This window comes from Moschus berezovskii, chromosome 3 (assembly GCF_049115385.1).
Source record: "Moschus berezovskii isolate FMDL1 chromosome 3, NW_MosBer_1.0, whole genome shotgun sequence".
NCBI lineage: Eukaryota > Metazoa > Chordata > Mammalia > Artiodactyla > Moschidae > Moschus > Moschus berezovskii.
In genome coordinates this window covers 107,564,456-107,590,937 of record NC_142462.1, presented here as the reverse complement: position 1 = coordinate 107,590,937, position 26,482 = coordinate 107,564,456, and the positions used below count along the sequence as shown (strand labels likewise).

Genomic DNA, 26,482 nt, shown 5'->3' with positions numbered 1-26,482 from the left:
CTGTGGATAAATATTACTTATTGTTTGAGTTAAGGAGGTTAAGCATTAATCTATGTTACATCCCTTGGCCAGATTAATCTTCCCTAAACACTGTTTCCTGGCTTACTTATAATGGCCCCTTATCATCTACTGAGCTTCCCTGGTGGCTCAGATGGTAAAGCATCTGCCTGCAATGCAGGAGACCTGGGTTTGATCCCTGGATTGGAAAGATCTCCTGGAGAAGGAAATGGCAACCCACTCCAGTACTCTTGCCTGGAGAATCCCACAGATGGAGGAGCCTGTTAGGCTACAGTCCACGGGGTCGCAAAGAGTCGGACACAATGGAGCGACTTCACTTTCATTTCACTATAATCTACTATTCAACATCTAAATTTCCAGGTCCTATTTTTTAAGACCCTTTGTTGTATGGTCTTACTTTTCCTATTCAACATTATTTCCTACTATCTTCTCTTAGGAACTCTGTTCCATTCAAACCTCTCCCTCCTCAACCGTCCATCTGAATATCAGATAACTACGCTTTTGCTGATTCTTTATCCCTGCAATGTTCCTATTTCTTCTTTCCACCTCCCTACATCTCATCCATCTTTCTAAGGTTCTGAATCTATCTCACCTTCTGTGAGATTTCTCTTGACTCCAGCCTGCCACTCTCTTTCATGTTTTATTCCTTTTGCTTTTACAGTCTCTAGTGTACAAGTAGTACCTGATCCTGTGTTATACTGTCTATCCTTAATTATATATTACATAAAATTTAGTATTTTATTATACATTCTTTTCTTCCCTAATTGTTTCAGATCTTGTCAACCAGACCATAATTTGTTCCTATTATTAGCTTTTTATAAGAAGTGCTATGATCTTTTCCACAAGCTCAAAGAGAATTTTGAACTCAGAGAAAAGAAATCTGGAGGAAAACGAAAGGTTTTCAAGTTTATAACAATGACCTTTCATGTCCACTGATGCTAAAAACAGGGTAACCATCCTTTCATGACAGTAGGAACGCTACAGATCAAATATTAGGAGGAATACATTTGTACTAACTAAAAGAAAATCATATAGATTATTAAGGGTTGCTAAGAGTTCAAAATTGCTTTCTTTAAAGATCTTTTAGCATCACAAGAGGGGTTAATCAAGATCTGGAATTTCCTTGAGGAAGACACACCTTGTGATTCTAGATGTTCATAAAAATCAAGGTGGACACTTCATCTAAGCCACTCAGTGGCGGTCCTAAGTGGCTTTGTCCCTTCCACTCTGTTGATATTCACGTATGTGTCCAGGAGATTACCGCTTTCGTATATGTTCTCATCAGGCTTCTAGACAAACTGAAGGATGGCCCTTTTCTATAACGGTGGAAATTTAGGCTATGACGGCAATGCCACCAACCACCCCAGTGGTCAAGTTCTAAACTGACTTTTGCTTAGCTCCCAGCGGATGCTCTACCTGTAGGCTGCAGTGCAGGTATCCTTGTACTCCTGGAGCTTCACGCACACCATGTTGAGGAACTGATCTGAGTAGGCACTCAAGTCGTGCATCAGGTTCATGAGGTCTTGCACTGTCTTCTCCACAATGATTGTGCTCTGGAAAAGGACACAGAGAGGACACAGAAACTTACGAGGGTTTTGACTCAGGTCATGTGTAGGACAAGGAAGGACAACTAAAGGATGTAATCACTTAAGGCACCTGAACTTTCCTAGAAGGACATGACATTTAAAACTACTCATGAAAAACAAAATACGTATCTTACATAGTGCTGATCTTCCCAAGACCTGAGAAGGTGGTTTTTTTTTTATGGAAGGATACAGGACAGGGAATTTCAAATTGATTTCACAAAATTCTTGGCATCCACAAGATAACTCTCTGTGGTTTTTAAGAAAGGAAATACATATTCAGTTGTAGTCAGATTTATTACCCTAATGGTTCTACTTTCAGATTAGGGATCCATGACAGGCAGCCTGAAGAAAAAGCCTTCCAGGAGTTGTTTTTAAAACTTTCAAAACCATCAATCTATTAAGGATACCAAATAACATTTGTATTGTGCCTTACAGCTTGTAGAATGTTTTCACATATACAGCATATGTTACCCTCACTTGAAACTCACATAATAATGATAATCATAACACTTATGGATTCTTACAAGTGCAGAGTACTGAGCTAGACACTGTACATGCTTTATCTCATTTAAACCTCTCAACAAACCTACCTATCAATTGAATCCCTTAACCATCCCCAGTGTAAAAAGGAGGAAATAGGCTTAGAAAAAGAAAAGAGCAAAGCAAGGACTCCAGACTTCAATCTTTTCACTACACCATTGCGCTTTAGAAACATTTCTCATGAGATCTGGTACTTCTTGTTTTTGTCACTGTAGAAGCAGTGTCCAAATAGATGTGTTTTAAAAGCGAATTAAAGGAATATCCAAGGGAAAAAATAAACTCATCTTTAGAGACTAATAATACTGTGCAGTGAAACAATGCTATATCTAAACAGAGGCATTTTCAATAAATTCTAAATTTTTGCTTAAGAATAAGAAAAAGAAGGTGGCAAGCCACTCCAGAAAAAAGGAAAAGTTATAATTGTTCAAACCATTTGTTTGTGTCTCTTTCCCAAAGAGCACAATTACACTGGAGTAAATATTAATTGCATGCTTAGCATTTTGGAATCCTTTGGTCAATAACTGGTTTGATGAATATGTATTTATTTATACAGAATTCCAGACTGAGCCAGAAAAGTAAACATTAATTTTTTTTTTCCAGTCTGACAGTAACTTTTGAAATAATCAAAGGCATTTTATTATGCTTAAATACAGACTATGGGGTACAGGGTTTTGGTTTTCTTTCTTCTACAGACAAAAAGAATGGACAAAAGTGTACAGCTTTTCCCAACACAGTGGAGGACCAGCTTAAGTTATGAGTTTACACGTATGTGCTTATTTAGGCTTATTTGGTTCTAGAGGTTTCTTCTTTGCCTCTCCTCTCCCCACATGCCAAGTAAAATAATCAGAAGATGAAAAGGAAGGAGCAGTTACATTGTGTAGGGAAAACTCCATGGGAAACCAAATTACAGTCTCTACAGAATCCCCACAAGTTCAACTTCCTTTTCTGTATTGATTTTAAGATTAAAGCACTGTAGCTTCACCCTGATCCATAATTCTGTTCCTTGGTGTTTGTGTGTGAGTGACAGGAATTGATTCTGCTCCGCTACATGTCCCTATGCTGCTATGAAGAATCAAAAATCCTCATCCTGATTAAGAACACAGGATATCCTACCACACGTGGACAGCAATTAATAAAGGAGAGCGGACTCCAGCCATCCTAACAAAGGCCATTTAAAATCTGAAACACTGCAGGGAAGATGAGCACAAGCAGATGGCTCAGCTCATTGAGAGAAAGGGCCTGGTTTGATTTCCCATTCTGCTATTGATAATCCACTCTGGGACAGTTTTGGGGAGCTCCTGCCTTTCTGATGGCTCCATCTAGCCTTCTGGTAACCAAGGAGAACTTGATGGTCCTCTACGGGCCTTCATCACTCAACTGGTACCTTGGTGCTTGCAGACTTGGGGAATACCGTGTGACGCTTCCCGGTCATCTCGGGTGTGTTTGTTCCTCCTGATTAGACTATCAACTTCCCAAAAGTGACACTAGGACTCTTCTTTTCTAAAACCTTCCCCTGTGTTCCACGGCAGCTTCCCTCGAGCTATCTGCTTTACACACGGTAGTGTGCATATGGCAGTGCTACTCTCACGGGTGGGATGCAGGAGGGTGGGAGGGAGGTTTATGAGGGAGTGGATATGTATACACTTACAGCTGATTCACACTGCTGTACAGCAGAAACAAACACAACACTGTAAAGCAATCACCCTCCAACTAAAAAATCTTAAACTCAGTCAACTTAAATTATGAAAAAAAAAAACAAACCCAAAATAAAACATAACCTTCCCATCCTTCCCTTTCTTCACGTGATCTGTAATTTCTTAGGCTCTTCAGCACAGTACTACTAATCAAAGAAACAGGACTAATAATGTTAACTCATATAAATAATGTGAGGGATGTCATATATGTGAAGGATGCTAGACACACACATCTTTGCATTTTGAAGTCTCTTTGGGTGGATTCCATTTGGTCTGTATTTATCCCAGGGCTTTTGGGTGACTAGAATTACGCTGATATTAATTGGAGGGGAAGGGGAGGTTGGAAGCACATAGAAATATCCCCTGGAGATAAAGGTTTTGGGGTAAACAGAAAGTACCTGCAGGGAATGATTAGAATGCCTTGGTTTAATTCTAATGGTTGTGCTCCACACAGAGCCTATGTGATGCTATATGATTATATACAATTTTCCAGCTATTTGCTTGGTTTACCTTGTCATGGTAGCACTCTGGATAATCAATCACTACATTCTCTTCAAGGAAAATGACACTGTAGTTTGCCAAATGATGGGCATTTTTACAGGGGAAAAAGATTCCATTTTCCAAGAATTTATAACAATTTCCAAATCAGTGGCTCTGACAGATAAATACTGAAAATATCAAATGTCTAACAAGGTCAATCCTGTTTTCATTTATTTGGTCCCTTTGGCATCACAAATGATTTATTGTCTCATTATTAATTTGGCGATTTGCCAGTGGTGACTATAATGACTTCATCATAAGTAAAACCTTGATTTTATTCATTATAATTACCATTAAACATATCACACATGATTGATATTTGTTTAAAAATAACTCAATTCTCATTTCTTGCAACCTATTACCAGGTAATAAGTCTGAGCTTGACATGAAAAATGAGAACAGGAAAAAAAAAAATCCCAGGATAGCTGAGGCAAAAAAAAAAAAAAAAAAATGCTATGAAGAATAAACGACTAAAGTTTCTTACAGGGATATATCAGCAATATAAAATAAGAAGATGGTATGTAAGGACCAGCTCTTTGGTTCTGCACTTAAAATTTTTAATGAATGAATAAATGAATAAACATGATTGGACATTAAAGACCTTGTCCACTTAGCCCAAGTCCTAGTGGGGTACAGCAACCAGTGGTAAACTTATTTTTTTAATAGGAGTATAGTTGATTTACATTGTTATGTTTCAGGTGTACAGCAATGTGAATCAGTTATATATATATACACATACACACACACACATATACGTATATAATCTAAAAAAGAGCAGCTATATATATATACACATATAGCTGCTCTTTTTAAGATTATTTTCCCATACAGGTCATTACGGAGTATTGAGTAGAGTTCCCTATGCTATACAGCAGGTCCTTATTAGTTATCTATTTTTATATTGGGATTCCCTGGTGTCTCAGACTGTAAAGCGTCTGCCCGCAATGCAGGAGACCTGGGTTCGATCCCTGGGTCGGGAATAAACTTTTTTTTTTAATAGGAGTATAGCTGATTTACATTGTTATGTTAGTTTCAGGTGTACAGCAATGTGAATCAGTTATACACACACACACAGCTGCTCTTTTTTATTTTCTCATACAGGTCATTACGGAGCATTGAGTAGAGTTCCCCATGCTTTACAGCAGGTCCTTATTAGTTATCTATTTTGTATACAGTAGTGTGTATATGTCAATCCTGATCTTCCAATCTATCCCTCCTCCACTTAGCCCCTAAATAACCATAAGCCTGTTTTCTGTACCTGTAACTCTGTTTTTGTTTTGTAGATAAGCTCATTTGTACCCTTTTGAAAGATTCCATGTATAAACAATATCATGATATTTGTCTGTCTGTCACTTCCTTACTTACAGTCTCTTCCATCACATTACAAAATCCTTTTGATGGGTGACTATACCTTCATACCTCTACTGCCTACGAGAAGGTATCTGGCACACTGCAGGTGCTCAACAGATGTTTATCAGACGAACTGATGCACATTCAGAACAAGGTGAAAAGACAGAACAGAATTATAATGCAGGATGATGGTTCAAAAGCCTGATTTGGTAATGTTGAATCAGAATATGGTCTCTGTTACTACATTACTGTATCTTAATTCTCATGGTTCTAAAGACCGAAGATCTTAGACTTTTCTATAAAAACATTCCTAATTTCACCTAATTGTTTTACTTTTCTTTAATGACAATCCATAAATATATATACACACAAACTGAATTGCTAATTTAAAGTTTTAAGGTGTATAAATAAATTCTCAACTCAGGAAAAAACAAAAAACTTTAGAGAATGTGGTCTCTGTACGTGTGCTGTTTTAGCATTTGGATCAGGGACAGTTCAGAGATGCTGCAAATAGCCTAGGGTCCTGGGAAACTGCTTTAGGAAGAATTTGAAAGAAAAGGATAAATCCATCTATCACTTCAGACGTGCCCCACCACACTCCCTCAGCAAGACACACAGCAATAATTGTGGAGGGAGGGGGTTTTCCTAATATTTAATGATGACAATGTTTCTGTTTGGGAGGATATATCCAACTAGAAGTTGCCAGATCTCATTATTGCATATTGTCCTTCCAGTTGCTATCAGCTCCAAGTTGTTGTTGGCTGTAAACAATAATGGCGACAATAATGACAGAAATCTTCTTTCTGGTTTAAAATCTATATTTTGATTTCTGTGATGTTTAAAATAATCTGAATTGGTTTGCTCCTTTAATAAGCTAACTGGTAAAAGACTATGCATCCAAGGAGTTGGTGACTAAGGAAACTGCCACTTCTACACTCTTTCCAATCATGCTTCTATAACCAATCATTCTCATACAACCCATGGGGCCCTTCATGGCATGGCTTCTGTCTACCCCTCCAGCCTCAATACTGCCATTTCACCCTTGTTCTCTAAGATCTGGCTACATGAGGCTGCTTCCACTTTTCCTTCTAATTTCAAGGCTTTGCTCTTGCCTATGAAGTTCAGTCCCTTACCTTCCTTTCTTATAGGACTTTCTCTTATCCTTCAGGTCTTAGATAAGAATTCCTTTCTGTGGGAAGATGCTTCCTAACCTTCATTAGGTTCTCCTGCTACAAGCACTTAGAACATATTTATCTACACAGCCATCTCTCCTTCCCCTCCTTTTGGTTCTGTTTCTCTGGGGAGCCCAGATTAATACCCATTGCAAGGGAGGAAAGGGGCACTGATTGGGAGGGACATCTGGTCGGTGGTTACACGCACACATGTTATATCTCAACTCTGAACAATTTATATCCAGCCATTACACAAATGAATAGGCATCCCTTCAAAACTCTGTCTGAGAATACCATATGTAAGCATACAAGGCTTCTATTAAAATGATTTTCACTTAGGGTGTATTTTTAAAATGTGAAGATGCAGCAGTATTGTTGGCAATACTATTATAGACCACTGTTACAAATGAGAACTGTTCAGAAAGAACTGAAGTTTTGTGCAGAAAGAGCAGAGAATTTAAGAAACTGATTAAATATATACATATTTATTAAGTAAATATTTCTTGTATGCCGAATACTAACCTAACTGTAGGAGATAAAGATCCAGAAGAGGCAAATTTCCTGACTCCAGTAATCTTAGATAGGAGGAAAAGACATCAGTTCAGTTCAGTTGTGTCCAACTCTTGGCAACCCCATGGACTGCAGCATGCCAGGCCTTCCTGTCCATGACCAACCCCCGGAGTTTACTCAAACTCATATCCATTGAGTTGGTGATGCCATCCAACCATCTCATCCTCTGTCATCCCCTTCTCCTTCTGCCTTCAATCTTTCCCAGCATCAGGGTCTTTTCAAATGAGTCAGCTCTTTACATCAGGTGGCCAAAGTACTGGAGTTTCATCTTCATCATCAGTCCTTCCAATGAATATTCAGGACAGATTTCTTTTAGGATGGACTGGTTGGATCTCCGTGCAGTCCAAGGGACCCTCAAGAGTCTTCTCCAACACCACAGTTCAAAAGCATCAATTCTTTGGTGCTCAGCTTGCTTTATAGTCCAACTCTCACATCCATACATGACCACTGGAAAAACCATAGCCTTGACTAGATGCACCTTTGTTGGCAAAGTAATGTCTCTGCTTTTTAATATGCTGTCTAGGTTGGTCATAACTTTCCTTCCAAGGAGTAAGCATCTTTTAATTTCATGACTGCAGTCAACATCTGCAGTGATTCTGGAGCCCCCCCAAAATATAGTCTGCCACTGTTTCCCCATCTATTTACCATGAAGTGATGGGACTGGATGCCATGATCTTAGTTTTCTGAATGTTGAGCTTTAAGCCAACTTTTTCACTCTCTTCTTTCACTTTTATCAAGAGGCTCTTTAGTTCTTTACTTTCTGCCATAAGGGTGGTATCATCTGCATATCTGAGGTTATTGATACTTCTCCCAGCAATCTTGATTCTAGCTTGTGCTTCACAGCCCAGTGTTTCTCATGATGTACTCTGCACAGAAGTTAAATAAGCAGGGTGACAACATACAGCCCTGATGTACTCCTTTTTCTATTTGGAACCAGTCTGTTGTTCCGTGTCCAGTTCTAACTGTTGCTTCCTGACCTGCATACAGATTTTTCAAGAGGCAGGTAAGGTGGTCGGGTAGTCCCATCTCTTTCAGAATTTTCCACGGGAGGAGACATACATGTTCACAAATATGGACAATACAGTGTCATAGACACTGCTACCCTGGGCATCTGTATATAGGGCAGTAGAGGTACAGAGGAGGAAAGAGTTCATTGGACTAGGGTAGAAGGGGTTGAAGGAATCCTGAGAAAGAGGATGTTAAAATTGAACTGAGTCCAGAAAGACAAATAGTAACTTGTCAATTGACAAAGAAGGCAGGAAAAACACTTACGGTAGATGGAATAGCATAATCAGGAAATGGTGTGGGATTCTGGGAATTGCACATGGTTCCTCATGGCTGGGGTGAGAGTGTGCTGTGTTTATGCAGATTGGGAAGGCAGGTAGAGAGAGGACCCTGGAAGCTAGATCCTGGAGGCATTTTTACAACACATACAAACATGGTATCTAAATATTTTGAATATTCCTTCTCCAGCAAGAAATTACAACAAATAAATCCCAATTGATGTCACTAGTCACTAGATGATCCACTTCAAGTGTAGGAAGACAATTTCAAGAGGCTCTATTCTACCGTTCAGAAAAGAAAAACATAGCCAAAAGGGAAATACGTTCTGAGTTCTGGCAGCCTCAAGGGTCAGGTAGAATTTATAAGTAGGCTTAAACAAAGAAAATATAAGGTTAAATTCTGGGCAATCAAAAAGACTATAGCTCTGTAGAAATCACAAAAGTGCCCATAAAATTTATCTGCCAAGTAAAAACTTGAAATACATATGATGTAAATTACTAATAATACTTATTTTTTTTAACATTTTGAATAGAGGATCATTTATGGTTGAATACAATCTGTGCCTAACATTATAAGCACAGCTGGCTTTTTATGAGGTTTATTTAAGGGGTTGTGATTTCATATTCAGAACACAACAAACAGCAGGCAAGGGGAAAGAAGTGTGGAACAGTTGTGCTTAATTAGACTGTGAGGTCCCAGGGGGCATCTTTGTTTCCTGAGCTAACACTAGATAACAAAGGAATACTTGTTGACTTATATACTTCAAATCAATGTTAACTCTATGGCCTGGTTATCAATTCCCCTTGATGTGTAATGGAACCCAGAGAGGCAAAATAATCAACAAGTCTGCCCTCCCCTCTAAACACAAACATATTTCAAAGGTTTACTATTCTGCCAACTACCCAGTGCTACATGTTAGGAGGGTCACAGAACTACCATAGTAATAAAATTAGCAGCTACAGTACTTCATTTTTGCCAAGCAATCTTCTTGGTATAAAGCATGGTCTCTTTTCAAAGGGGTGATGACTGTACACTTGGGATAATATCATTCAGAACAAGAAACGAGTGGCATTCCAAGACATGAAATTAAGTGTGAAAGACAGTGGAGGAGCCTGAAGGATGGGTCAGGTTGGATATATGGAAAGGAAGAGGTGAAATATTTCAGGCTAGAGAAACGGGGTTGCAAAGGCTGCGAAGGACGATTGAGCTGGTCTCACATAGCAAAGGGAAGTCAAGGGTGGTTGGAGAAAGGTTGACCAGACAGGGCAGAACCAGTGTGTGGAAACCCTGAATGATAAGCTGAAGGCCTTTTCCTGTAGATGGAGAGAAAGAGGGCAGTGTATTAGACAGTGGAGCCCAGAAACTGAATGCTGGTGCCAAAAGCAACTCGCTGTCCACACTCTAATTATCTTTAGCCACGTTACAATTATGGTCCTAGATGGAATCTTAGTTTGGAAAAGCCAGTTGTGAAGAACAGCTTTGTAACATTTGGAAAATTTAAAAACAGACTAGATATTATATGACATTAAGAATGTACTGCTAATGTTGATAACAGTGATAATGTTATTTTGATAAGAAAATGCTCCTGCTCTGTAAAGTAATATTAAAGTATTTTGGTATAAAACAGCTTGAAATCTTGGCTTACACAACTAGAATGCCAGATGAGATACACGAAGCAATAGCTTTCAGATGCCGGAGAAGGAAAATGCACGAAGCGAGCCCTATGGCCACCCCAGCTGGTGTTTCCAGGCCATAATGCGGAAGGTGGTACCTAAACAGAGCCTGGAAGTCTTACTGAGTTGAGGAGATAGAACTGGGAGGTTTGGAACATTAAGGAAGCTGGAGTTTCATGGGCAAAATACTGGGAAGGCAGAAGCTGCACAAAGAAAGCGGGAAGGAAGAGAGGAGGGAAGAAAAGACAGAGAGAGAGGGAGAAAGTCGGAGGGAGGGAGAAACAGAGATCTCTGTATATCATCGAGAAAAGTCCCCTCAGTGTGGGGTAAAAGGAACCCTCCTATACTGCTGATGGGAATGCAAGATGGCGCAGCCACTATGGAAAACAGACTTTTCCAATGAGTCGTCTCTGGCATCAGATGAGCAAAATACTAGAGCTGCAGTATCAGTCGTTCCAACGAGTACTCAGGGTTGATCTCCTGTAAGCTTGACTGGTTTGATCTTGCTGTCCAAGCGACTTTCAGCAGTCTTCTCTAGCATCTCAGTTCAAAGGCATCAGTTCTTTGGTGCTCTGCCTTCTTTATGGTCCAGCTCTCACAACTGTACGTGACCACTGGGAAGACCAGAGCCTTGTCTATACGGACCTTTGTTGGCAGAGTAATGTCTCTGCTTTCCAACAGACTGTCTAGGTTTGTCATAGCTTTCCTGCCATAAGCAATTGTCTTCTGATTTCATGGATGCAGTCACCATCCATAGTGATTTGAGAGCCCAAGAAGAGGAAATCCTCCACTACTTCCACCTTTTCCCCTTCTATTTACCATGAAGTAATGGGGTTGGATGCCATGATATTAGTTTCTTTAATATTAAGTTTTAAGCCAACTCTTTCACTCTCTTCCTTCACCCTCATCAAGAGACTCTTTAGTTCCTCTTCACTTTCTGCCATTAGAGTGATATCATCTAATACCACTGCAGGAAATAGCAAACCACCCCAGTATACTTGCAGTGAGAACCTCATGACCTGTATAAAAGGACAAAAGGATATGACACTGAAAGATGAGTCCCCCAGGTTGGAAGGTGTCCAATATGCTACTGGGGAAGAGAGGAGGGGAACTACTAATAGCCCCAGAAAGAATGAAGTGGCCAGGCCAAAGTGGAAATGCTGCTCAGTTGTGAACGTGTCTGGTAATGAAAGCAAAATCTGATGCTGCAAAGAACAGTCTTACATAGGAACTCGGAATTTCAGGTCCATGAATCAAAGTAAATTGGACTTGATCAAGCAGGAGATATTAAGAATAAACATCAACATTTTAGGAATCAGTGAACTAAAATGAACAGGAATGGGTGAATTTAATTCAGATGAATATTATATCTACTACTGTGGGCAAGAATCCCATAGAAGAAATGGAGTAGCCCTCGTAATTAACAAAAGAGTTCAAAATGCAGTACTTGGGTTCAACCTCAAAAATGACAGAATGATCTCATTTTGTTTCCAAGGCAAGCCATTCAATATCACTGTAATTCAAGTCTATCCCCCTACCACTGATGCTAAAGAACTACCATAGAATCCAGCAATCCCACTCCTGGCATACCCCCAGACAAAGGTATAATTCAAAAAGATATATGCACCCCTGTGTTCACAGCAGCACTATTCACAGTAGCCAAGACATAGAAACAAGTTAAACAGTCTGCAAATGAATGGATAAAGAAGATGTGGTACATATATACAAACGGAATACTACTCAGCCATAAAAAGCTATGAAATAATGCCGTTTGAAGCAAAGCACATGGACCTAGAGATTGTCATACTAAATGAAACAAGTCAGGCAGAGAAAGGCACATATCACATGATATCCTTTATATGTGGAATCTAAAACACGGCATAAATGCACCTACCTTAAAAAAACAAAGAGACTCATAAACAGAGAACAGATTTGTGGTTGCCAAGGGTTGGGAGGAGTGAGAGAGATGTACTGGGAGTTCAGGGTTAGCTGATGCAAACTATTAGGAAGGATAAACAAGAAGGTCCTATTGTATAGCACACAGGACTATTCAATCTGCTAGGATAAACCAGAATCAAAAAGAATATAAAGAACCTATATATGTATATAACTGAGTCACTCTGCTGTACAGCAGAAATTAGGACAACATTGTAAATCAACTCTACTTCAATAAAAATAATAAAAAAATTCAAAAAAAATAAAGGGGGGGGGAAAGAGTCCCCTCAAATTTTTCAGTTCAGTTCAGTTCATTTCAGTCACTCAGTCATGTCTGACTCTTTGCGACCCCACGGACTGCAGCAGGCCAGGCTTCCCTCTCCATCAGCAAATCCCGGAGCTTACTCAAATTCATGTCCATCTAGTCGGTGATGCCATCCAACCATCTCATCCTCTGTTGTCCCCTTCTCCTCCCGCTTTCAATCTTTCCCAGCATCAGGGTCTTCCGGTGAGTCAGTTCTGTGCATCAGGTGGCCAAAGTATTGGGAGTGATGCTGATTCAGCTTTAGCATCAGTCCTTCAAATGAATATGCAGGACTCATTTCCTTTAGGATGGACTGGTTTGATCTCCTTACAGTCCAAGGGACCCTCAAGACTCTTCTCCAACACCACAGTTCAAAAGCATTAATTCTTTGGCACTCAGCTTTCTTTATAGTCCAACTCTCACATCCATACATGACCACTGGAAAAAGTATAGCTTTGACGAGACGGACCTTTGTTGGCAAAGTAATGTCTCTGCTTTTTATTTTATTTTATTAAATTTTTTAAAAAATAAATGTTTATTCTAAAACTAATGCAAATAATTAAAATTATAGAAGAGGATGTTAAGGAGAGATTATGAAGAACAAACACAAGATAAAGTAAGGCTATTACAACAGACAACTCACAAGGCTCTCAAACACCTGATTTTTTACAGGCTGTAGCTGGTGGCTACCAAGTCAGGCCTCTGTCATTACTTCTGTCACTACTGGATCTAGCTACAAGCTGCTGCTGCTAAGTCACTTCAGTCGTGTCCGACTCTCTGTGACCCCATAGACGGAAGCCCACCAGGCTCCCCCGTCCCTGGGATTCTCCAGGCAAGAACACTGGAGTGGGTTGCCATTTCCTTCTCCAATGTGTGAAAGGGAAAAGTGAAAGTAAAGTCGCTCAGTCGTGTCCGACCCCTAGCGACCCCACGGACTGCAGCCTACCAGGCTCCTCCATCCATGGGATTTTCTAGGCAAGAGTACTGGAGTGGCTTGCCATTGCCTTCTCCGTGTCTCTGCTTTTTAATATGCTGTCTTGGTTGGTCACAACTTTCCTTCCAAGAAGCAAGTGTCTTTTAATTTCATGGCTGCAGTCACCATCTGCAGTGACTCTGGAGCCCAAAATATAAAGTCTGTCACTGTTTCCATTGTTTCTCCATCTATTTGCCATAAAGCGATGGGACCAGATGCCATGATCTTAGTTTTCTGAATCTTTGGCTGAGTATTAATCTTTGCCTGTGTGGCTGGAACTCCCAAGGCTGGTGAACAAACTACCTGCAAAGAGCAGGTAGAACTCCCAGAGTTCACACAGCAGCAGGAATGGTTCATGTTCTCACCAGCTAGAGTGGAAGGATCTCCCTATAGATAGGGAATCTGGCTGAATTTTCAGAAAGATACTGCCACAATAGTGGGACAAGTTAGTTTTGGACTAAAGATTGCCGTGGATATGTATAACAAAGTCTTGTCATCCTGCTTATTTAACTTATATGCAGAGTACATCATGAGGAACACTGGGCTGGAGGAAGCACAAGCTGGAATCGAGATTGCCAGGAGAAATATCAATAACCTCAGATATGCAGATAACACCACCCTTATGGCAGAAAGTGAAGAAGAACTAAAGAGCCTTTTAATGAAAGTGAAAGAGGAGAGTAAAAAAGTTGGCTTAAAGCTCAACATTCAGAAAACTAAGATCATGGCATCCGGTCCCATCACTTCATGGTAAATAGATGGGGAAACAGTGGTTGACTTTATTTTTCTGGGTTCCAAAATCACTGCAGATGGTGACTTGCAGTCATAAAATTAAAAGACACTTACTCCTTGGAAGGAAAGTTATGACCAACCTAGACAGCATATTAAAAAGCAGAGACATTACTTTGCCAACAAAGGTCTGTCTCGTAAAGGCTATGGTTTTTCCAGTGGTCATGTATGGATGTGAGAGTTGGACTATAAGGAAAGCTGAGCACCGAAGAATAGATGCTTTTGAACTGTGGTGTCGGAGAAGACTCTTGAGAGTCCCTTGGACTGCAAGAAGATACAACCAGTCCACCCTAAAGGAGATCAGTCCTGGGTGTTCATTGGAAGGACTAATGCTGAAGCTGAAACTCCAATAATTTGGCCACTTGATGCGAAGAGCTGACTCATTTGAAAAGACCCTGATGCTGTGAAAGATTGAGGGCAGGAGGAGAAGGGGACGACGGAGGATGAGATGGCTGGATGGCATCACTGACTCAATGGACATGTTTGAGATGGATAGGGAGGCCTGGTGTGCTGCGGTCCATTGGGTCACAAAGACTCGGACATGACTGAGTTACTGAACTGAACTGAATGATGTATAAAAATTACATGTCCAGCATCCAATCATTTCCTAGGTGGCACCAGTGATAAAGAATAAACCTCTCAATGGAGGAGACACAAGAGACGCAGGTTTGATCCCTGGCTCAGGAAGATCCCCTGCAGGAGGGCATGGCATCCCCTTCTAGTATTATTGCCTGGAGAATCTCATGGACAGAGGAGCCTGGTGGGCTACACTTCATAGGGTTGCAAAGAGTCAGACACAACTGAAGCGACTTAGCACAGATGCACATATCTAATCAAAAATTACCTCGCTTGCAAAAAAGTGGGAAAACACATAAAGAGGGGAAGAAAAAGAGAACAGGAAAGAACACAGATTACAGAATAAGCAGACAAGGAAAAAGATACAATACCCATTATAAATATGCTCCTATGCTCAAGAGCATAAAAGAAAAATATGAACATGACAAGGAGAGAAGTGGAAGACACGGCAATAGAAACTATCCAAAATAAAACACAGAGGGGAAAAAAGATGAAAACAAGATCTAGCAACATAATATACATGCAACTGAAGTTCCCGAAGGAGGTGGCAGGGCAGAAGAAATTAAAGGCTGAAAACTTTCCAAATCTGATGAAAACTATTAAGCCCACAGATCCAAGAAGCTCAACAAACTTATAAGAGAAGATGACAAAAACTACAGGGGGGCCCTTTACAATGAAATTACTGAATATTAAGGATAAATAGAAAAATCTTAAAAACATCAAGAAAAAAAAAAAGGAAATGAGATTTGAAAGGAAGTCTTTGGATTCCCATTTCAATGCTCTCTTTACGACCCCATACACTGACTTCTCCTGGGGAAACGCTGTTAGATGAGGATGGACTTGACTGGCACAATGGGATTGACTGGGGCTCTGGTGGTAGTGTAGGGTGGCTTGAGCAGTGGCGACAAAAATAAAAGAAGATTCAACAGAGAGAAAATCCAGGCCAGAATACTAGAGTGGGTAGCTTTTCCCTTCTCCAGGGAATCTTCCTAACCCAGGGACTGAACTCAGGTCTCCCACATTGCAGGCCGATTCTTTACCAGCTGAGCCACAAGGGAAGCCCAAGAATACTGGAATGGGTAGCCTATCCCTTCTCCAGTGGATCTTCCCAACCCAGGAATCGAACTGGGGTCTCCTGCCTTGCAGGCATATTCTTTACCAACTGAACTATCAGGGAAGCGATAATGGAGCAGTAAGAACCTTCAATGGAAGGCTTAATCCGGGTAATAGTCTTCCCAGGAATTTTATTTCCCCGCTGTACATTTCTAAACATTCTCTTTTTGTTCAGAGGGCCCAATATGATTCCATGCTCTACACTCTAGTTGTATATACATTTAAAAAAATCAAAACATTCTCCTTAATGCAACTAATACAAGGTCTTTTTTTTTTAGAGGTAATTTACTCAAAGCAAAAATGAATAATAGGAAGCCACATAATAGTAAAAAGTCATGAAGAAGAACAAATATAGACAACCCTACAGAAAACACATACTCAAAGCTAATAAAATTCTAGCCACTACTTGACTAGATTAATGAAGATACAATATACCTGTTCCCTTTTTATTTTGGATACACTGGCAAAGATAAGTAGCATGTATATTATAATATAAAAGCAATGCTAGAATGAGCTACCTCCTCATCATCCATCAACCTATCCAACACTTAATGAGCACTGACTATGCCTTACCTCATTTAACTCTCTATGCATTTTATTTATATGTGTTTACTATCGATAAGAAGGGTACTATTATCTCTATTTGGTAGTTATGTGCTGTGGTCAATTGCTCAGTTGTGTCTAACTCTTTGAGACCCCACAGACTATAGCCCACCAGGCTCCTCTATCCATGGGATTTTCCAGGCAAGAATACTGGAGCAGGTTGCCATTTCCTCCTACAGGGGATTTTCCCCACCCAGGGATCAAACCAGTGTCTTCAGCATTCGCAGGCAAATACTTTACCCACTGTGCCTGGGAAGCCCATTTGATAGATGGGGAAACCAAATACTAAGAGATCAAATTGTTCAAGGTCACACAACTAGAAAGCTGTAGTTCTAGCCAGGCAGCCTGAATCTTTAGTTGCTTCTAGAAAGAAATACAGACACAGTAAGTGATGAGTTAATCTTTCCAGGCAGTCCAGGGTCCAGTACAGGATGGTCAAGGTGCATGAGGATTGATTATGGAAGGTTATTATGACCTTCAGATGACAGTGTCAGTGTTGTGACTGGGGAGGCCATAACCGGGTTGACAGGAAGCTGTGAAGGTGCTCAGCAAGTAGACAGGATGGAGTCCGGGCAGGGAGTGAGAAGACTGGAGACTCCTGGTCCCAGACTCTCCTGGCTAACATGCCACCTGGAAGGACAGGCCACTCCAATGCCAGCAGCCAAGAGACACTTCCGGGACAATGCTAAGCCAGCAAGAGGTCTAAGCTTTTAATGCTTTCCTTATACCCCACCCTCTTACATCACCCAGAACTGATAACTGAAACAAAAAGTTTAGACAGAAGGACAGAAGACTGCCAGATAGGCGCAGACTAGTAATTCAAACTGTCTCAAACTTATCTTTCTGGAGATTATATTTTCACATAATTTTCCATGCCCTGCCAACATCATCACTGTCGCATTTTCTAACACCCCTTTTCCTGAGAACTCGGAATACTGCATAAATATCTCAATCAATATCCCAACAGATTGTGAGAAAGTAGAACAGTCGTTACCATCCCTATGTTTTAGCAAGTCTAACACTTAAAGCAGTTTCACGGAACAAGTATAACAGTTTGAAAGAGATTTGTAAAGAACTCTAGAACACCAAGTTGCCACCAAAGGTGGTCCTAAATGCTTGCATGTGGCTATGTTTTTAAAATTCTTTTTTGACTCAGACTACTTTCTGTCAAGCTGCAAAGCATCTGTATTCACAGAAACCTCTTTCTTGATGTAGTGGTGCTATTCAAGTGTATTATGTAATTATTTTGTCCTCTTGAAGATTACATGTCCTCAGTCACTCCATTTAGCGCCAACACACACACACACACAAACCTGGAAATTCACAGAGCAGAACCTTCACAATTCTTTTTTCTAGTTAAGGCAAGGCCTCTGCAGCAGGAAGTTCCAATGACCCATGGTGGGGCACAATTCATTAGGGAAGAGCTACAGACTTATAAGTCAACATGTCAGAGGAGGAAATCCGGCTGAACCCAGTGGGAAACGCAGGCTACACACACATTTGCTCCACTCTGTGCAGGCTCACCTGTCTTCGGTGGCTCACACCATATAATCATCAATTATGCTGACAAGTTTCCCTCCAAATCGTTTCAGCCTCAGTTACTCAGGCCCTTCAGAGGTGAGAGCTGGAGCCCTCCGAGGAGGAGAATGAGAAGGGAGCTTGGCTTTCAGGAAAACAGAACATATGGGATTATTTTGGGAGAGAGTGTGCGAGGAAGCGTGCAAGCATGCACACGCAAGGGGAAACTTGTTCAAGGGTAAAAACTCGGTTATGACTCATACTGGGAGGGCCAATACAATCTGAGAAGAGCTCATGAATTTAAAAAACTAGATCTGGTTTTTGACAAAAACTGGCTGTTGCACGTCCAGCATTCTAGCTCATTCTATAAAGTTAACTGCTCTATGTGACCTGTGCATGCTGAGCCAAAGAGTATGAAGGTCTTCCCTGGCAGCTCAGTTGGTAAAGAATCCACCTGCAAGACAGGAGACACAGGTTCAATCCCTGGGTTGGGAAGATCCCTGGAGAAGGAAATGGCAACTCACTCCGGTATTCTTGCCTGGGAAACCCCATGGACAGAGGAGCCTGGTGGGTTACAGTCCATGGGGTCACAGGAGTTGGGCACTAGCAACTAAACCACCACCACCAGAACAATATGTCAGTTCAGTTCAGTTCAGTTCAGTCGCTCAGTCGTGTCCAATTCTTTGCGAACCCGTGAACCACAGCACGCCAGGCCTCCCTGTCAATCACCAACTCCTGGAGTTCACTCAAACTCATGTCCATCGAGTTGGTGATGCCATCCAGCCAGCTCATTCTCTGTCATCCCCTTCTCCTCCCGCCCTCAATCCTTCCTAGCATCAGGGTCTTTTCCAGTGAGTCAACTCGTCGCATGAGATGGCCAAAGTATGTACCACTGGGCAAAAATCAAATCACTAGATATCAGGAGATCTGAGTTCCAAACATGGTTATAACACTGACTGCCTTTGGGAGGTTGAATAAGATACTTGCTCTCTCTTCATTGGCAAGGGCTGTGATAATCTTCATGGCCCATGGTGACATCAGCCTGCCCACCATGAAGCTGATTTGAGCTTTACCTCTTTATCCCAAGTTTAGGAGGTGACTCATTCACATTTATCCTAGATTTTAGTTATCAAAGCACATGATCTGTGCCTATATGAGATGAGAAATTCCACAATGCATCTGATGAACTCAACTCATGGCATCCTGCCAAAGTCTGCATGGAAGGAGCAATAACAGAAACACACACCCCCCACACACTGCCCAGGGAAGCAGCTTTTCCCCTGAGTCCAAAAACAATTAGTGGCTAGAAATCGGAATACCGAAGCTTTGACGTGTCTCCTTCTATGAGAATTTCTTCTCACAGGAAACCCCCACATGACTGGCAAAGACACAGCCAGCACTTAGGTGTATGATATTATAGACTTTAGGATATCCCCAGCCAGGAAACACAAATGGACCGACACAGATTCAACTTTTGATGGTGCCAAGCTATGAGGCTTAAAACAGAACCAAAAGAGATCACCGACACTATCACTGCTTTTACAGAAGTATGATAAAATATGAATGCTTTAGCAGCAAAAAAATAGAGGAGGAAAAGAATATCAGAAAAAAGGACAGTTCTTCCCCCAAAGAAAGAAAGTGAAGTCTCTCAGTCATGTCCGACTCTTTGCGACCCTGTGGATTGTAGCCTACCAGGCTTCTCTGTCCATGGGATTCTCCAGGCAAGAATACTGGAGTGGGTTACCATTTCCTTCTCCAGGGGATCTTCCAGACCCAGGGATTGAACCCGGGTCTCCGGCATTGGAGGCAGACGCTTTAAAATCTGAGCCACCAGGGAAGCCCTCCAAAAGTAAACATAAAAATCTTCTCTCTCACCCACCCACATCACACCCACCTACACCCACCTTTACCCCCGCCCCATCATCACCCCGACTATGCTGATTTTACTTTATCCATTCTCTGTGGATCCCACTTTGGGCTGACTCAGCCAGGCTGGGAGACAGGGCTTTGGAACCAGAGCTCTATAAGGGAGAGGTTAGGTATCATTAACAGCATATATGTTTTACAGATCATTATGCCTGGTGAGACAAAAGTGCCAAGGGGCAAAGTTTAGCTGTTGCGACTGTTTTTACCCGTAGGGGTGAGGGGGTGGGTGGACATCATTCCATCAAAACAGGATTTTGTATTTACCCTGGAGTCTCTTATTAGATGGAGGAGGAGAACAGAGACAGGCTCACGTTTTAAAAATTAAGAGAAATTAACACACAAAGATTCAGCTGTCAAGATTTTATCTTCAAGTTGTAAGTATAGAAGTTTTTACAATACAAAATTAACACAAAACTCAAACGTACTAAATGGAATAAATTTGTTCAACAGCCTCTTACTGTGGGTAACTCAGGAGGTACTTTAAGAACAGGCAGATATAATTTGGAAAGAAAACTCTAATGATTCATAAAATTACCACCGTTCCCATGTAACTGAAAACAATAGAGCCTACTACAAAATACAGACAGAGCATTCAAATCATTTTAATGGCTTCTCTGTTTTTTTTCTTTTACACTCTCTGCTCCTTTTATCACTAAGATTTTTTTTTTAATGAAAAGTGGAATGTCCCTGCTGCCCATTTTCTTCCTTTATTGTTTCCTTTTTGTTCTAAAAATGAGGGTAAAATTAAGTGCTTAGATCACTCGAGATTTCCAGATGGTCAGACAAATGAGTATGGGGCTCCTGGGCTTGCGTTTTTCATAAGATACGGACGGACATCTCCCATTCAGGCTCTAAGGCTCTTGTTCAATACAAATCTTATTTAGCCTAAGTACCGTCAGTGTGTGACAACCAAATTTCTACACAGGATGAGGGGGCAAAATTGGTTTCACTGCTTAAATTAAAATGGGAAATTTCTATGCATTACACAGTATCCCTTAATTTTCTTGGTGTGTATATCTAAAATAGACATTTGTATACTTTAATCTTTGCATATTATTCTGAAATGTGACTATTTTTCTTCCTATTTGTCTTCCCTCTTGAGCACCACCTTTTCTCCAGGTTGTTTCATTAAAGTGAAAGATACTCAGTCATGTCCAACTCTTTGTGACCCCTTGGACTGAATTCTCCAAGCCAGAATACTGGAGTGGGTAGCCAATCCCTGTTCGAGGGGATCTTCTCAACTCAGGAATCGAACTGCGGTCTCCTGTAGTGCAGGCAGATTCTTTACTAGCTGAGCCACAAGGGAAGCCCTTTTCATTAAAGCTTTTCCCAGTTCCCAGGAGCTACTAATCCTGTGTTATAACCCCAGGCCATTCTTCTTTTACCCTCAGATGTTTCTTTCGCTATTCTCTTTTCAGTCTTAAACTATGTACCATACAATAAGCCTGTGGGTTAAGGATGGAGAGCAACTGAAGTGTTTAGTTTCTTAAATAAATACGCATATATTGTTTACAATATGCCAGGCATTATTCTAGGTGCTTTTAAAATTATTAACTCATTTAATCCCCAGAGTAACTCTATGAGGCAGATACTACTATGAATTCCACTTGACAGATGATGAAACCGAGGCGCAAAGCCCAGGGTAACACAACCAGTGAATGGTGGAGCCTGATGGGAAGGACTGGTGTTGAAGCTGAAACTCCAATACTTTGGCCACCTGATGCAAAGAGCTGACTCACTGGAAAAGACCCTGATGCCGGGAAAGACTGAGGGCAGGAGGAGAAGGGGACGATGGAGGATGAGATGGTTGGATGGCATCACCGACTCGATGGACATGGGTTTGGGTGGACTCCGGGAGTTGGTGATGGACAGGGAGGCCTGGTGTGCTGTGGTTCATGGGGTCGCAGAGTCGGACACGACTGAGTGACTGCACTGAACTGATGTGGGGCCAGTCAGTCTGGCACCAGAGCCGTTGCTCATAAGAATAAGGAGGAGGAAGAAGAAGGGGGAGGGAGAGAAGGAGGAAGGATGCTGGAAAACAGAGGGAGAATGTGAGAGACGAACAACTGATTCATTGGGACTGAGAAGGATTGAGGGAAGCGCAGCTTAGAAATAGCCATGGAGTCACTCTAAAAATCGGGCTTGATGTTCTCAGGACCTTGGAGCAAAGACATGTAAGGTGGGTGTGACCACATTGGTGGAGGAGTGTTGCCATCGTGAAGATAAATGGTAACTGAAGTGGCTCAAGATCATCAGTGCCTGGAATGCTGGCAGCAGTGGACGAGAACAGCGTGAGTGGTCATGTGCTGGCCAAAGGTTAACAGCCTGGTGGCTCAGATGGTAAAGCATCTGTCTGCAATGCAGGAGACCTGGGTTCGATCCCTGGGTCGGGAAGATCCCCTGGAGAAGGAAATGGCAACCCACTCCAGTACTCTTGCCTGGAAAATCCCATGGACGGAGGAGCCTGTTAGGCTACAGTCCATGGGGTCGCAAAGAGCGAGACATGACTGAGTGACTTCACTTTCACTTCTTTCTTTAGGGAGCTGAGGGAGTCCTGATTTGTAATGTTTGATGGTTTCCACTTGTAGACACTCCCGCCACAGTATATCTCAAGCTTCCAATGTGATGTCTCTGAACTAAGAGGTGGGAAGAGATGCACAGTAACACACCTGGTAATATAGTGCTGCTGCCACAGCTATAATAGGTGCAAAAAACTAAAAACAGAGATGCCAGTAAAACGCGAAATAATCACGTGATGAGTTTAGTATTTATTGCCTTTTTTTAAATATTATACAACTTATTTTTTAGTAATGGCTGTGTTTACTGACTGGCTCACACAACTTCTGAAAATTTTAACAGCCAGCTCTTGGGAGCCTATGGAAGCCAGCTGTACCTCACTGAGGTACAGTGAGAGTATCCAAACACATCCATTCTCAATAAGTGGGGTGGATCATGGGGTGGAAACTTGACCTTCACAATGTCCAAAATTTGCCACACCAGGAAATAAATTCAGGAAGAGGCAATCAAAGAAAAATGATAGAGCATATGTATATATATATATATATATAAAATGACCAACCTAGATAGCATATTAAAAAGCAGAGGCATTACTTTGCCAACAAAGGTCCGTCTAGTCAAGACTATGGTTTTTCCAGTGGTCATGTATGGATGTGAGAGTTGGACTGTGAAGAAAGCTGATCGCCGAAGAATTGATGCTTTTGAACTGTGGTGTTGGAGAAGACTCTTGAGAGTCCCTTGGACTGCAAGGAGATCCAACCAGTCCATTCTAAAGGAGACCAGTCCTGGGTGTTCATTGGAAGGATTGATGTTAAAGCTGAAACTGCAATACTTTGGCCACCTCATCCGAAGAGTTGACTCACTGGAAAAGACTCTGATGCTGGGAGGGATTGGGGGCAGGAGGAGAAGTGGACGACAGAGAATCAGATGGCTGGATGGCATCACCGACTCAATGGACATGAGTTTGAGTGAACTCCGGGAGTTAGTGATGGACAGGGAGGCCTGGCGTGCTGTGATTCATGGGGTCACAAAGAGTCGGACATGACTGAGCGACTGAACTGAACTGATATATATGAAAACAAACCAAATAGCCACTTTAATCTGATGAAAGGAGATGATCAAGAGGTCAAGTGTGAAAAAGGGAGTTTGAGAAGGTAAGTTCAGAGAAGGCCTGAGTCTACATTTTCTAACATGCCATAGGTCATGAGCATCAAACAAAAGACCACTGCACAAACCTACCACCTAGCCTCACACCCTCTAAATGAGGGCCTGCCTCTCCACTCTGTTCTATGTAGGCTCTTTATTCACAGGAAACAGAAGTAAAGAAATAGACTAGGACATTCATGAAATAAAAGACCTTAGGTGAGCAGTAATGAAAAACTGTATAAAAAGAGGATTCAGGAGCATCACGAGTACTGTTTTAGTATTAGGATCTGACATGGCACTGAGAAAAATGTAAAGCTCTCATACAGAGAGAAGAAAAAGTCAAATATACAGGGAACTAGTCACTTTTGGAGAAAGTCAGTCCGTTTCATTCACCAAGGTTTCTCCATAGTCAAGCACAGAGTAGTACAGTCATATTCAATAATTTTTTTCCACTAAATGAATTTCCATTCTGTCTGTACCATGAGGTCTTTGAAATTCTTGTCACTTTGTATACAAAGCAATGCTTATGTGTCTTTGAGTGTGAAACTGTTTTTTTATGGAAAACTTTCTGCTTATTTGTTATTTAAGATTCTACTAATATTCGAAAATTCATGAGCTCACAAAGGAATGCACATTGAAAATTTTGACCTCCAGCTCTTCAGATAACCTCACTAGGTCCAGTACAATATAGAATTTTATGGCTAAAGCATTTATCAACTGCTTGTAGAATTGGAAGATTAGTGCAAGATCCATCTCATTACTTCAAGCTGCCAAATAATGGGCTGTTTTGCTAATTGACACCTGAACATATAATTACAACTGGCAACCCTACATAGCAGAGCACCTTAGGTCAAAAAATCAGCTAGCTTCCAGATCCCAAGTGGCAAACTGAGGACTGAATTGGAAGTTAGCTAACACAGTTCTCACTTTTATAATTGCTAAGAGGAAGCACAGATGTAAGCCCCTGGTTGGCTTTGGTAAAGCTGATACTGTATCCTTTCAGCTGTATTGAATGGAGAAGGCAATGACACCCCACTCCAGTCCTCTTGCCTGGAAAATCCCATGGATGGAGGAGCCTGGTAGGCTGCAGTCCATGGGGTCACTAAGAGTCGGACACGACTGAGCGACTTCCCTTTCCCTTTTCACTTTCACGGATTGGAGAAGGAAATGGTGACCCACTCCAGTGTTCTTGCCTGGAGAATCCCAGGGACAGCGGAGCCTGGTGGGCTGCTGTCTGTGGGGTCGCACAGAGTTGGACACGACTGAAGTGACTTAGTAGCAGTAGCAGCAGCAGCTGTATTGAATACTGTATTTCTAGCTCCTCCAGGATCTCTTCTCTCAAGTGATAAGGATTTCTTGTCATAAAACTCTAGTTTAGAGGACAGATCCTATCTTCCTGCTATAGCTAATGTGGTACAGCTTGGATACAGAAAAACAGAATAACTATGTTTAGTGAAGATGAGAAAGATGTACTTAGGGGAGAATTTACCTCTGGGAGGGGCGGGAGGAGAAGGGGACGACAGAGAATGAGATGGCTGGATGGCATCACCGACTCTATGGACATGAGTTTGAGTGAACTCTGGGAGTTGGTGATGGACAGGGAGGCCTGGCGTGCTGTGATTCATGGGGTCACAAAGAGTCGGACACGACTGAGCGACTGAACTGAACTGAATTGAAAGAACACACACCTCTATTCACTCTCTCTCTCCACCTCCAAATCTCAAGAAATGACAGTAAGGAGACTATTTTTGGCCAAGACAGAAATCTATAGGAGAAAGAAAATAGGAGGGAGAAGACGAAGACAATATTGGAAGCAAGCAAGCAGATCAGATTGGTAAATGCTTCTAACAGGCTCAAGAGAGTGGAATCTTATGTCAGTAATAGGAAAAGCAGAGAAACAGTCGACTTTCCACTGCAAGTTCCAGACAGCCCCAGGTTTATGTGGATGTGAAGGCAAAACAAGAGGAGTGACTAATACAAGAAGTGACTAAAACAAGGAGGATGAGTTGAAAGTCTATTATTTTAAAAAAGTAGTCAGATCCATAGACTACACTCCCTGTTGGGTAACTGTCTCTCCTCCACTCTGGTAAAAATATGAAGGCTTATTCCTTGGAAAGAGTGAAACAGAAGGTCTCTGGGCTCAGAGACAGAATGAACAACTAAAGATGGGGGAAAACAGAGGAGTTAAGTGAATTAAGGAGCTAAGTGCAAATCAGATGCCAAGGATCCCTGGCCGCCTTCCATCCTCTTCCCACTTGGTTCCCTGGATGGTGGCAGAGAGGCCTTCAACCTCCAGGCAGCAGATGATAGAATCTTCCTCTGGGAAGTCTGGTCCAAGAGAAATGACCTGAAGATACTGACATGGGAGGCATCTCAAACAAATAACCCAGTCAAATCTTCAGGGTTCCATGACCCCAGCCCAAGCCAGGAAGTGAGATTAGAAGAACAAGTAAAAGCTAAAGAGCTTTCACCCTTATTTGAAAACTAGAAAGGATCTCTTTGCACCAACCTGCATACAGAACTCTTACTACAGAGAGTTTCAAGTCCTTTAATTTACTTATTAGAGGAAATTCTTTTTTCCTTCTGTGTTCTTGGCAATTATTTGATTACCAAATTGACGAAATAACCTCCGATTCATGCTGCTTTCAATGAGAAGGC

The 26,482-nt window shown here is 41.5% G+C and overlaps 1 protein-coding gene across 2 annotated transcripts in view; it reads right to left on the bottom strand.

The window, feature by feature from the left end:
- The window catches only part of EXOC4 (exocyst complex component 4), an 853,359-nt gene that overhangs the window by 171,732 nt on the left and 655,145 nt on the right, over window positions 1–26,482 (bottom strand). For both annotated transcript variants that reach the window (XM_055421289.2, XM_088834671.1), the window contains exon 12: window positions 1,435–1,571. In XM_055421289.2, the coding sequence (XP_055277264.2) occupies window positions 1,435–1,571 (137 nt within the window). The remainder of the gene's footprint in view (window positions 1–1,434; window positions 1,572–26,482) is intronic.